The 12,846-nt window shown below is 40.6% G+C and overlaps 1 protein-coding gene across 4 annotated transcripts; it reads right to left on the reverse strand.

Moving 5' to 3' along the window:
- Window positions 1-186: 186 nt before the first annotated feature.
- Window positions 187-12,697, reverse strand: zgc:113363 (uncharacterized protein LOC791449 homolog). Of its 4 annotated transcripts, none has more exons than XR_005694621.1 (6): window positions 12,381-12,694; window positions 8,168-8,295; window positions 6,079-6,213; window positions 5,769-5,990; window positions 2,176-2,920; window positions 187-2,037 (listed from the first exon to the last, which is right to left on the reverse strand). XR_005694621.1 is itself a non-coding variant. In XM_040022649.1 (5 exons), the coding sequence occupies exons 2-5, from the start codon at window positions 8,292-8,294 to the stop codon at window positions 2,640-2,642; spliced, it is 765 nt and encodes a 254-aa protein (XP_039878583.1). In that variant the 5' UTR covers window position 8,295; window positions 12,381-12,694; the 3' UTR covers window positions 187-2,639. The 4 variants fall into 4 exon arrangements, 2 of the variants coding, with proteins under 2 accessions (XP_039878583.1, XP_039878584.1); XR_005694622.1 differs by lacking the exon at window positions 187-2,037 and adding an exon at window positions 4,185-4,457 and having other exon boundaries at window positions 2,811-2,920; window positions 12,381-12,697; XM_040022649.1 differs by having other exon boundaries at window positions 187-2,920.
- Window positions 12,698-12,846: the final 149 nt, after the last annotated feature.

Raw genomic sequence — 12,846 nt, forward strand, 5'->3', positions numbered from 1 at the left:
TAACAAAGAAAGTTGATAACTATTGTTGTGATACCAATTATCTCTGAATGTTGCATTAGGTGTAAGCCAGAGAAACCCTGTCTGTGCTAGAAATGAGATTTAATACCTGAATAATGATCAGCAGAGTCAGGTGTTCAGTTATGAGGATCAGGTGATTCTTGCATAAAGGGATTGCTGTTTTTTTTAAAATCTATGTTTATGTCATTTATGTTTATCATATGTTTACAACCATATAGTTTGTCATTGTTTATTCTCAGTTAACAGTTTGTTTTATAGATCCATCAAGGTTCACATGCCAACTTTTATAGAGAAATAAATCATTAAACAGAAGTTTGTCTCATCCTGTGTTGTGTTTGCTCACTTACTGCAAAAAAGTTCTTTTTGTACAAGAAATCTCACAACATTTATAACTTTGTAAAGACTAGTAATAATATAATTATTTTAAATAATCTAGAAAACTCTGAGCAAAAGGTGTGCAAGTGTTCTGAAAGCTGCTAATTGTTACAATAAAGTAATATGTAGAGAAAAACACAGTCTCTTTACAGCATCTAACACTTAGACCAGACAGGAGTCACTCTATTCATGTCCAGCAGGGGGAGCCATTCTGCTGATTAACAAAACAACATCATTCCAGTCTATGTAAGTCCATAACAAACATCCATTTATATGCCAGGAAATTGGAAGAATTATTCAAGAGGTACTCAGGAGCTTTAATGAAGTAAAATTTCTATAATAGCATTGTTTAAAAAAAACAAAACAAAAAACCCCTCCATTACAAAAATGTCCCGTGAGTAAAATTGTACTTAAACTTCTCCCTGCACAATGATTTCACAGGAAATCATGGGAGGCATGATACATAAACTCTCCTAGATTTGACTCAGCCTCCTCATCCAGATGAAGTGTGATTCACAAGACCTCAGTGGAGTGGGTTGGAGGCCAGTTGAGGCCTGCTCTCCTGTGGTTCCACCACCCACAAGAGTGGCAGTAGGGATTTAGTGTAATGTGGATAAAGAAGCAATCAAAAATTCATAAATGCAGGAATATTTGTTCACTGGCCTTAAATATTTAAATAAATGACTTGTGTTAAATTTACTGTCCCTGAAAATGCTCTGGATAATATTGAAGCATGTCCCAAGTTCCTTCGGGGTCAACCTTCAGGATCAATAAAGTTTTATTGAATTGAATTGAATTGTAAAATACAAATTTCCACAAGAATATAAAATTGCTTCACCATCAAATCATTTAGTCAAGCAAACTAATGCATCTTGATTATTATAGTTTTACGAGCAGGCTATTACAAAGCCAAAAACCTACTTATATAAAAATGCTGAATGTTTGAGGTGAAACAAAAAGTAAAGATAAAACAGTTAACCTTTAATTTTATAACCTACATTAAAATTTATTTGAGTTTAATTAAACTCAAATCCACATGTTTATATAAATCTGGCTCCAGGTCCTGATTTATATAAACATGCGGATTTGAGTTTAGTTTTAGTTTAAAAAAAGACCTTTTTCCAGGACATGATCTGTTTCATGCATGACAGCAGCAAATGTGGATCAACCTACCAGTGGAAAAAAAAACACTGATATGTTTGAATCTAGAAGCAGTCTGTGGGAAAATGTCACAGCTGTTTTGGTTACCATGTGTTTATTCTGGTTTAACTACCATTGTGGGGACAATGATCTGGGTCAAATGCTGTGAGGACATTTTGGAAAATGGGGACACTCTTTGAAAAGTGTGGGTCAGAGCTCCAGAGGCTGTCTAAAGGGTCAGATTAGATCCACGTTCTGGTTCAGGGGCCGGGGAAAGCAGTACGTTGATCACAGTGCTCACTAGGACAAACGGACAAACGTGTGCATGTATCTCTCTTTGATGTTGGCCTGTCCCGGGTGTCAGAGGTCAGGTACCATTGTCTCTCCAGTGATTTCCTGCTTCCTGTTTGGACGTCCTGGCACGCTGCTTTGACAAACACACCCGCTTCCTGTCCCCACAGGAGTTACTTCCTGCTCCACCCGGCCCTGCTCCCTCCCGCTGAGCTGTCAATCAGAGACACGATGGGACTGGCTTTAGAAACTCTCAGTTTTATTTGTGCAGTGTTCAACAGCTCAGCAGGAAAACAAACTTCAGAGAATGTAAAACTACTGTAACTCTGATTAAGGTTAGAAATCATTTACCTAAGCAAGCCCAGGAGCTGTGACAATGTAACACAGGACAAATCGTGATCAGGGTGTGCGATTAGTCCACCTGGCTGTCATTCAACAGTACAAAATGCTCGGATGTGGAGTTTACTGTCATGAGAAGCTGTCAGGTATTCCCATTTAACATTCTGGTATCAGACAAATGTCTTAAACTATTATTCAGAATCGTTGAAGATTGCTTTTCTGTCAGTTTATCTGTGATTGTCTGTGGAGTCGTAGGATGCCTGAGGTGATCATGTGTTTTCAGAGGCACTTGTGTCTTTTCAAAACTCAAAATAATCTTTTTTTTCCTGTAGACTTGGAGAACCAAACCAGACAAAACCAGCTGAGGCGAAGTTAAGTGCAGTCTGTAATCGGCCTCCTGGTCAGTGAAGTGTGCTGGAGTCCACATCATTAGCACACCTTGACATCATTTTGTAGTCCTTCTCTGATTGGCTGCTCTATGTTGGGAAGCAGATGGAGCAGCACTCTAAACAGATCTCCAAGCAGTCGGATGAGCCGCAGCAATTTTCAATTATCCCACAATCCAACACTGCCTGACACGCCTCCTCGGTGCAGGCTGCCTCCCCTGCGGCCTCCATGCAGCAGCAGCAGCAACCACCAGCCGCAGCGTCGCAGCACCCGGCCCCGCCCATTCCACACACCAGACAGTCCCCCACAGCCGAACACATGGACAGCAGCTCGCAGAAGAGACAGGCGAGGAGACAGTGAGCGCAACAGTCTGTAAAGACAACCGATTGGATAGGAAGTCAGGTGACCAGTCACTGATGTGATCAGTTAGCAGTTACCTTTTTAAAAAAACAAAAAAACAAAACTGCAACGTTTTCTTTCAAATGACCTCTAATACTCCTTTCGTGCTCGGCATTCTCATTCTTGAATTCTAGTAGAGTAGCTGTGCCAGATGGCCGCCTCTCCCTGATCCTGCCCGAGGTTTCCTCCTCTTAGAAGGGAGCTTTTCCTTCCCACGATTTCCAAGTGCTTGCTCACAGGGGCTGGGCTGAGTTTTGGGGTTTTCTCTGTAGTATTGCAGGGTCTTTACAATATAAAGGATCTTAAGGTGACCGTTGTTGTTATTTGGCACTATAAATAAACCTCAATTGAATTGAACTGAATTGAATCAAAAGTCAACATAATCCCTATCTTGTCACAGTTCCTACTATATTGGCTAGTTTTGTAGTTGCCCTTGATATTTGTAGTTTCTGCTGCCTTCTATCTTCATGTTTCTGTGTTAGATTTATGTGTTTTGTTCACTTCCTGTTTCACTTTAAAGCTGAGTTTCCTCATGTGTCCTATTCTGGTTTTATTTCCTGCTTTTCTTTCTTTCAAGATTGTTTACGGCACCTTAATTAGTTCCACCTGTGTCGAATTACCCAATCAAACCTCTCTGTATTTAGTAGTTTTTCTCCTTTTCTTTGTTAAATCGTCTCTTTATTTAACCATTGTTCCCATGTGCCTTTCATGTAGTTTGACCTGGTTGAATTGGCTTTTTAAATGGCTTTTCTCGATACCTCCTTTATACCAAGCATGACACATTTATCCTTTATATCCTCGAATAACTGTCACATTGAATGAACATTGTAATTGTATACAGGTGACAGAAAATAAGTGTAATTGAATTATTTTAATTCTTTAACATCTTTAACAACATTCATTTTCAATGAATTTCAAGTGGCTTAATGTTACATTAACACAACTTTTTCTCCATGTAACTTTTTTCCACATTGTATTGTTTCAATGTTTTTGCATAAAAACTCTGGAAAACCTAAAAAATGAAACTAGATGACTTTTAGTTTCACAGATTTAAGAGATGATGACTTTTTTTTGTTCTTTCATGCAACATTGTGACTCTATTCTTGAAATATTGTAGCTTCATTTTTCACCACATTATTGTCTTTGTGTGTTTGTTTATTGAGTTTCATCTGAGGGTTTTTATCTAAGCAGACAGTTTTTAGTTGAGAGTAAAGACAAGCAGTGAGTTTTCTTACTGTCAGAATCAGAAGTAGGAATCTGAATTTTAGCCGTTATGAACAGGAAGCAGCAAGAAAGTTCTCGTCACGTGGCCTCATACGAGCAGAGTCAGGACGTTCTGGCATTTAAACTTTGTGAGAAAACAAGCAGCTTCTAACAGATCTGATGACCACTGGGCGCTGCTATCACCTGCGGGGAGTCGGTTGGTAGAAAGCAGAGCGCCTGATGCTGGGAGGAGCAGGAGGGTTCATCGGCCGTGCGTGCTCTGCAGAGATAAGCAAACCTCCATGCTGGAGGTGCACGGCTGATAAACACAGAGATGGGAGTGTTTTCATTTTTCTGATATGTGATCTGTTTTTGTTCCATCACATTTAGAGCGCAAAGGTCGGCTCACAGCAGCAGTTTGGAACGGTTATCGTCCTACAAAGACTCTTCAGCAGCCCTTCCTGTTAATTTGGCAGTAGTTTAATGTGCCACTCATTAAAACTATCATAAAAAGTATGTTCCAAAAATTGCATTCTTCCTTACGCATCAAGCCAAATGTATTTTCATTCCAACAAAACACCTTTATGAATTTATCATGAAATAAAACAAGATCTCGATTTGGAAGATTAAGAAGGAGTAAACATGTTAGCCATGAAGCTGCTCTTTGGTTCTGTTGGCTTAAAGTTTAAACATCTGCACCACCAGCTGTGCACTGTCATCATAGGGCAGTGGAAAAACCAGTAGTATGTGTTACTCTTTGATCTGATTTTGGTCCTTTAGGCAAAGAACTTCAGACAGTAAAAAACTGCCAATACCTGTGATGCTTATGCTCTTCTTCTGGCTTTTTGGGGGAAATGCATGAGGACTCCAGGTGTCAAGGGCCGGTGTCCTGCAGGTTTTAGATGTGTCCTTGATCCAACACAGCTGATTTAAATGGCTAAAACTACCTCCTCAACATGTCTTGTGTTTTTCAGAGAACTGGTAACGAACTATGCATCTCATTGCATATCATTGATCCAGGGTGAAATCTAAAACCTGCAGGACACCGATCCTTGAGGCCTGGAGTTCCCCACCCCTGCTTTAATGCCATAACCTACATTCACTCCTTCTAATAAGTCCTACTTTCAAAAGCTCGACTTAAAAAAAGAGAGCTACATTTCACCTGCCAATTTCATCCAGATACAATTAATTCTGGTTATAAAAACTAGGACAATGACCACCAAACCCAAGGTTGCAAAATGGTCCACAAACCAGTGGCTGAACATCTGTACCACCATACTTCAGAGAAACCGAACACTCCAGGGAGACTGTCCCAACATTAACATGCTTTTTTGTGCTATAAATACTGTTACATCTGTTCATGGGCAGTGTACTGATAAGATAATAGAAGATAAAAAAGGAGGAGGCACAACACAGCATGTTTTAGGGAGTGGATGAACTAAAGGACCCTTTTCACGAAGAGGACTTAAGGCTCTGATTGTCTGAGGACCATCGGGGCTGCAGGCTGGCTGTAATGAGCTCTGCAGCCTGTAGGTAGTGCCTTCTTTTAAAGCCTTTTAAAAAATGATTATCAGATACATATCACAACGATAAAACTATAAAGCTGATTGTCTCACCATCTCCAGCGACCTCCTTAATGTGGGTGGCGTCTGTCTTGGAGGAGGCTTGGCTTTTAGTGGAGGATAAACGCTTCTGCTTGGTGCTCTGATGGTGGTGATGATGATGATGTCTGTTAGAGGTGGACGACCGAGAGGCAGGTGGAGGAGGAGGAGATTTCATAGAGGAAGATGGAGGAGTGCAGACGGGGGGAGGGGATGTTGACGATGAGCTGTCCACACCTGAGAAACAGAGACATGACATCACGGGTGACATCACAGAAGACGTCAAACTGAGCCACATCACACTCGGTCAGATACAATTACTCACCTTTCTGTTTCCACGGTGATGATGAGGGCTGAGCGGGCAGGAGACGAGAGACGTCATTGGTGGAGGAGCCGTCTGTCGAACAGTCATCACTGCTGTCAGGGTCTGACCTATGAGAGGCAGGGGGAGGAGCTTCATCTGCAGGAAGAAACAAGCGGTTCCAGGTGAGCTGGGTGTAGGTGAGAGGGCGGACTGTTTTACCTTAACCTTTGATTCACAGGAAGTCTTTACATTAGTTCAGCCTGGTGTTTCTCCTTGTTGGTCCTGCTGCAAACCTCTTCAGTCAGCTGTGTCTCTAACAAGAATCTGTTCTTGTTTGTAAACCACTCAGACCGAAGCACCAGAAAACCTTCATATGGCTGCTCTTTTAGGAATTTCTTGTTTGGAGAATTTTGGGGAAACTGACCTTTTTGGTTTGTTTATGTGTCAGAAACTTATTGAGTGGGAGGAAACCCAGCCTCTAAGTCTCATCTCAGGGCAAAAAGTAGAGCAGCGGCGTCCTGAAACAGGAAGTCCTCTCAGACAGGATGCGTATCCAGACGGAAGCTCTTAAACTGACCTCAGGTCAGAGTTTAAGAGGCTCTGTGATGCCATTAGAAACATGGAGATAGTCTGAAAACTCTCTGCTGCACTGAGGTTACAGACACCCACTTAAGCCCCGCCCACACACACAGTCACACACATTTAGCAGCTGACAGCTGGATGCTTGCACAAACTGTATATGAAAGATGAAAGTAGCTGCTGTGATGTCATTCGGTGGTATTTGGACCCCTTTTTTGAGGCGTCACTGTTAGTGTTAGCTACTGTTAGCTACTGCCATGTTTCTTCTGACGATGCTGTCTGTGTTGAGCGCTCAGTGGATCTGCGTTCGACTACTCCGCCTAGGCTGCACTGTCGAGTGCAGATCCACTGAGCGCAGCACAAGCTAGCAAGACAGAAGCTAAGCTCGTTACAACATGGCAACTGCCTCAACTCTACCCGAAATTGAACCTCCCGCACCCTCATTCAGATCTGGCGTTTGGAACTATTTTGGTCTTCATGTGAAGTATGACCCTGAAGGTAAGCGCGTCATGGACAAAAGTAAAACAGTAAAATTCACACGGTGGTGCTGTAAGAAAACTAAACCCCATACAGCTGTTTCAAAACTACGGGTAAGTAAAAAGTAAGTAAAATTTTATTTATATAGCACCTTTCAAGATAAAAATCACAAAGTGCTTCACAGGAGCTAAAACCTAAAAATAAAAATCAACCAAAAGCAAGTTTAAAAAGATGAGTTTTTAGCTGTTTTTTAAAAACAGACCAAAATGCATTTTGTTGAGGCTGTAAAATGTTTATTTTTGCAGTAAAGTTGCTTTTGGAGCCATCCTGACAAGGCCTTTGTCGTTTTGGCTCTCCACAGTGTACCCTCTTATAGCTGTGATTAGACATTTCAGATTCGAGGTAACTCTCTTGAACAGCGGTCCCCAACCTTTTTTGCGCCACGGACCGGTTTATGCCCGACAATATTTCATGGACCGGCCTTTAAGGTGTCGCGGATAAATACAACAAAATAAAACTAGTACCGGTACCGAAAAAAAGAAGATTTATTCATAACACAGTGAAAAGACCCAGGAAAACAGAGTAAACGATAAAAACAATAACAAAAATAACGCTGAAAACCAATAAAAACCCTGAAAACTATACATTTGACACCTGAGCCTCAACTCTTGCGGCCCGGTACCAAACGACTCACGGACCAGTACCGGTCCGAGGCCCGGGGGTTGGGGACCGCTGCTCTTGAATACTTCCCACCCGGTCATCCAGCTGGTAAACAGTGTCCTTCAGGTTTTATTTGTGATCAGTTTTCTTTTGTTTTCTCCCCACTGCTCGTTGCCAATTTTTCCTGCCATTGTCTGAGACATGCCACAGTCTCTCTTCACCACATGGCTCAGATCTCTTCCTGTTTGTGTCTCTTAATGGTTTCTGTCTTGCTGCAGTTGGTTTTTTCTTTTTCTTTTTTCTAAAGTTACTTGGGACTTTCTAATGTTTACACATCCGTCTCTGCCCCTGAGTTCATCCTGTCTCACCTCATCAGACCTTCTAATTGTCTCACCTGTGCTGTGATGCGGGAGCGTCCCGTTGGCTGTCGGTTGGATCACGATGCATTCTGACTGGTTTTCCGACTTGTTTTCGCCGCCTTCAGTGGCGTTAGATGCAGTCGAATGTGATGTCACATCCATCCTGTCAGAGAAATCAAAGCATAGAGAATAATTGTGACTAATTTGATCAATGAGAATTTCATTAACAGCACTGAACAGAAATTTAGACACAGATAACTGAATGTGGAAGCATTTAAATACAGATTTGAACTGGATTTTGCTCCTCATTTCGACTCAACTGAGTCTTTTCTATCCTTTAAAACTCTGCTGCCAATTAATTTCATTTAAATAAATAAAATCTGAGAAAAGTTCCCAAAGTTCCAGACGATTTTTTTGTACAATAATATTTATTGAGGTCATGGAAATGTTCACATCCATACTAGGGACGTATTCAGAGTTACAGGGAGTGAAAGTACCTGTAAGGAAAGGGAAACTTTAAAAGCTTATTAATTTGTGTTATTCTTCCTGGTTGACTTTCATTTTTAAGCACATGAGGGACGACCCCGGCACAAAAGAGTCGGGAAGAAGGAGACGTTTCGTTTGCTACGGCTTATTTTTGGTGAGACAAGCCTTTAAAATTTACCCAGAATGCACTTTTAGAGATTTTCCCCAGTGAATTATCAGCAAAAAAAAAAAAAAAATCAAACATCCAGGGTAGAATTTCTTGTTAGTATACTTGTTTTGTCTAATTATTTTTAATTTAGTTAAGTTTCAGTTAGTTCAAACATTTTTCAGGTCTAATATTGAAAATATTAGTTGTTAGTTTAGTTTCAGTTAAACTATAATAACTGTTGTGTGTTCCTCCATGTCACAGACATTAAACTGTTTTTTCTGGTGAAACTATGATTAGTTCCATGATACTGGTGCTCAAAAACAGATCTTGAGAGCTAAAAAAATCTCTGCGTACTTTCATGGCCTATATTGCAAATTTTTAAAAAAATATTGTGACGAACTCAACAGGAAAAACAAAATGCGACACAGAGATTTCAGTCTGCATTTCAAACTCCTGTGTTTTCTACTCTACTCAACCTCCTAGATTGCAGGTGTGTTAGCAGTAACGCACATGAAGAAGCAGGAAAAGTGACCAGAGGTCATTAATTGCCACAGCCTCAGACATGGCGGCCCTCGCTAGACACATTCAACCCAACCAGAAGCAAGAAAACACCGCAGTTCACATCATAAATGAACAACAACACAACATAACCACAATATGGGCATTGACCCTGTAAGTTAACACTTTAACATCAACGTGAAACATCCCAGGAGTCTTTGCAGTGGCCTCTCTCCTCAGGCTGCAACTTTATGAAGGTAAAAGTTTGAATGCCTTCAACAAACACGTGAAAAAACAAACAAATACACACAAACAAAATTAAAAATCAGCTGATTTCCCCGGGTGTACTTTGAATTTGATCCCGTACCTGGTTTTAAACCAGCGTCACCATCCCAGCAGTTTCAACTTTGCCACAGCAGCTTTACTGGGAGAGCTGACCTTTCCTGCCATCACAAGCTTCTTGAATGTCTTCCGGCTTTGCAAACACTGTTTTCACCATAAAAGTCTAAATGCTGCCGAGCTTTTAGTCTTTTTATAGAAAAAAAGTGAGTTTGATGTGAAGGGATTAAGATTCCTGCTGTAAGAGGGGATGTCTTAAAGAGTAAATCAGCTGCTCTATGTTCTGTTGAAGCCTCGTCTTCATTGTTATAGATCAAGGCGAGAGTAACCGAGGCTTAGAGTATTCATTAAGGTATTTGTCGCATAGATACAACGCCATATAAAACAATATAAAAGAGGTTATTTTCACGAGGCACAGAGATTTATTGGGGTGTTGACCACAGGGTGTTTAGCAACGTAAAAATGTCGTTTGTTGTTTTGGTTTGTGAGCTTAAATAGTTTTATGTGTGTAGCGTATATGAGTGTAGGCTTGTTTGTAGTTAAACATGTGTATTGGGAAAATATGTCGAAATCTGATCATTAATTTACAAATTATAGAATCTGAAATAAGGACGTAGAAACAGACAGGTGTAAACTTCATCCTGCTCCTTTATGAGCACAAACATTGTTTGGATATAGAGATATTCATGACAACTGGCTGTCTTTGTTTTGTTTTTCTTGTTATTTTATATTTACATGTTCAAAATAAACTCTATTCTATTTATTTATGAGCTTTTATCTTATTTTTTATTGCACAGAAAAAAACAAATCTTTGAGAAACAATGGCAGAATTTTCTCTTCAAGGCAAATCCTACACCTGTAATTTGTTTTTTACTTTTTGTGTTACAAAAGGAGAGAAAAAGAGGCGAGGATAAGACGGAGGAGGAGGAGGAGAAGAGTGAGAGATGAGAAAAGGACACTAGCATCAAACAGAATATTAACCTTATAAAAAACATCTTAAATAAGCTCGAGCGGCATCATTAATCAGCAGATATTTTTAGACTTTTTGTGGGTTTTCTCTGATTTTCCCATGAGTTCCAGCGCTCTCTGTAATGAATTCGAGCTTGTGTGTGTGTGTGTGTGTGTGTGTGTGTGTGTGTGTGTGTGTGTGTGTGTGTGTGTGTGTGTGTGTGTGTGTGTGTGTGTGTGTGTGTGTGTGTGTGTGTGTGTGTGAAACATCCATGTGCAGTGTAACTCAGTGATCCAGGCATGCACTGGGTGCTTAAAAGCCTTCAGTCCAGCCATGATGTGAATATGAATGTGGCTCTCCAAGGATGGTGGGAAAGTCCCACTCTGCTAATAATCAAAAGACTGCATGATCAGCGACGAGGCTGGAGACAGCATCAGACTCTCCCCTCACAATTATTGTGCTTAAATGAATATCAGTGAAACTCCTTATGACTGTAAGGAGGTGGAAACTCTGCAACCAGATACCAAGAGAACAATCACACAAATATTTACAGTATCATAATATCTGTAATATAAACATCCACCCATCTACTTTCTTCAGCTCTTGGAGCCTGTCCCAGCTGTCACAGAGCGAGCGGGTATACACCCTGGACAGGTCGGCAGTTTAACACCAAGAGACAGACAATCCTTCCCCTCACGTTAAAACCTGCGGCCAGTTTAGATTCACCAGTTAATAGAACGCGTGTCTGAGGGAGGAAGCCACACAGACACGAGAAGAAGGCCCCAGCTGCTGGTTTTTAACCCAGGACCTTAATGCTGTGAGGCCAACCACTGCACCACCCATCCAAGCACAACAACATGATCTCACGCTGGCTGCTCACAGTTTCACATCAGAGCTCGATGAAAGAAACACCGAAGTTGAAACTCTCTGATGACATACATCGTTTAAACGACACGGCGTAACAGCGGTGAGTGTAATCCAAAATCATCAACCCTTTGAGAGCTGGATTCAAATTCTCCCACAACTTGTTACAGATGTCTTTACAGAAATGTGGCCAATCGTGTGGCAAGGATACGGATAGGTTATGTGAAATCTGTTAAAAAATACAAAACCTTATAAGCTTTGAGTTTCCTTTTCCACCTCTAATCAGAACACTGTGATGTTCTGCAGTGAACCATGGCTAACACACCAAGACCCAGAGTGACGATAAAAGCAGCTCAGCTCGTGGAAATGAGTCGAAAAACTGCGATAAACAACATTTCAGAAAATTTTTCAGAGCGTCTGTCATAGATGAAGGAAACTTATATGGGCATGAGAAACACTTTTAAAGAGCCTTTACAATTAAATACCTGTATAATATAGTGGAGACATCGATGACCACAGTCACTTTAGTTGCTCTAGTATCACCTGAAGGTTAATAATCATGGATTACGTCAGTATGAGTTCATGCTAGCTCCCAGCTTCAGGTACAGTTATGTTTCAGGTGAGTCTGCAGGAGGCGTCACCTGAACGCTGCAAACATTCATACACATAAAGAGCCCAAAGCCAGCCTCTGTTTTGCCTTAATGATGCATTCGCTGTTTAATTTGTGATGTACATCAGGAAAACAACAGCTTTACTCAGCTGTTTAAGATATTTTATTTCCCGTTTTTTCAAATGATTTCTCAGTTTGAGATGTTAAATAAAGTTACGTATCCATCTTGTTATTATTACAAACTTCAGTGAAATGCAGGTGTCTTTAAAACACCTTAAAAAACTATTAAATATCAAATCCTGGAAGTTACTTAATCGCAGAGAGAAAACAGACAAATAAAGAGAAGTTTCTCACCTGCAGCTTCCTTCTTTCTTTTTTCTTTCTTTCTTTCTTTCTTTCGTCAGTTATGTCGTCCCGCGTCTGAATAAACACTTCGCTGTCTTTCTGTGTGCAGCGTTCACATGTGTGTGAAGACCACCGCCTCCTCCGCTTCCTTTAAAAGCGCACACACACACAAACACACACACACACGCAGCAGGGCTGGCTTCTCCTCTTCAGGGTCACTGGGGCAGCAGTCAGCTGCTGGGCCCCTGTTTAACTGTTTAATTTTCCAGAAGCTCTGTAGAAATGAAGAGCTCCCACGATCAGCAGATGACCTGGGGAAAATGTTCAGAATAATATAAAATTATATATGTTTGATTGCAATTTCTGGTGTAATGAAATTACTTTTTTTTTTTTTTTTTTTAAATTCCAATGATTATTATTAATCAGATATTAAAGTGTTCATAATAATTTAAAACATGTTTACAATTAGAAATAA

Source organism: Simochromis diagramma, unplaced genomic scaffold (assembly GCF_900408965.1).
Source record: "Simochromis diagramma unplaced genomic scaffold, fSimDia1.1 OVJJ01000308.1, whole genome shotgun sequence".
Classification (NCBI taxonomy): Eukaryota; Metazoa; Chordata; class Actinopteri; order Cichliformes; family Cichlidae; genus Simochromis; species Simochromis diagramma.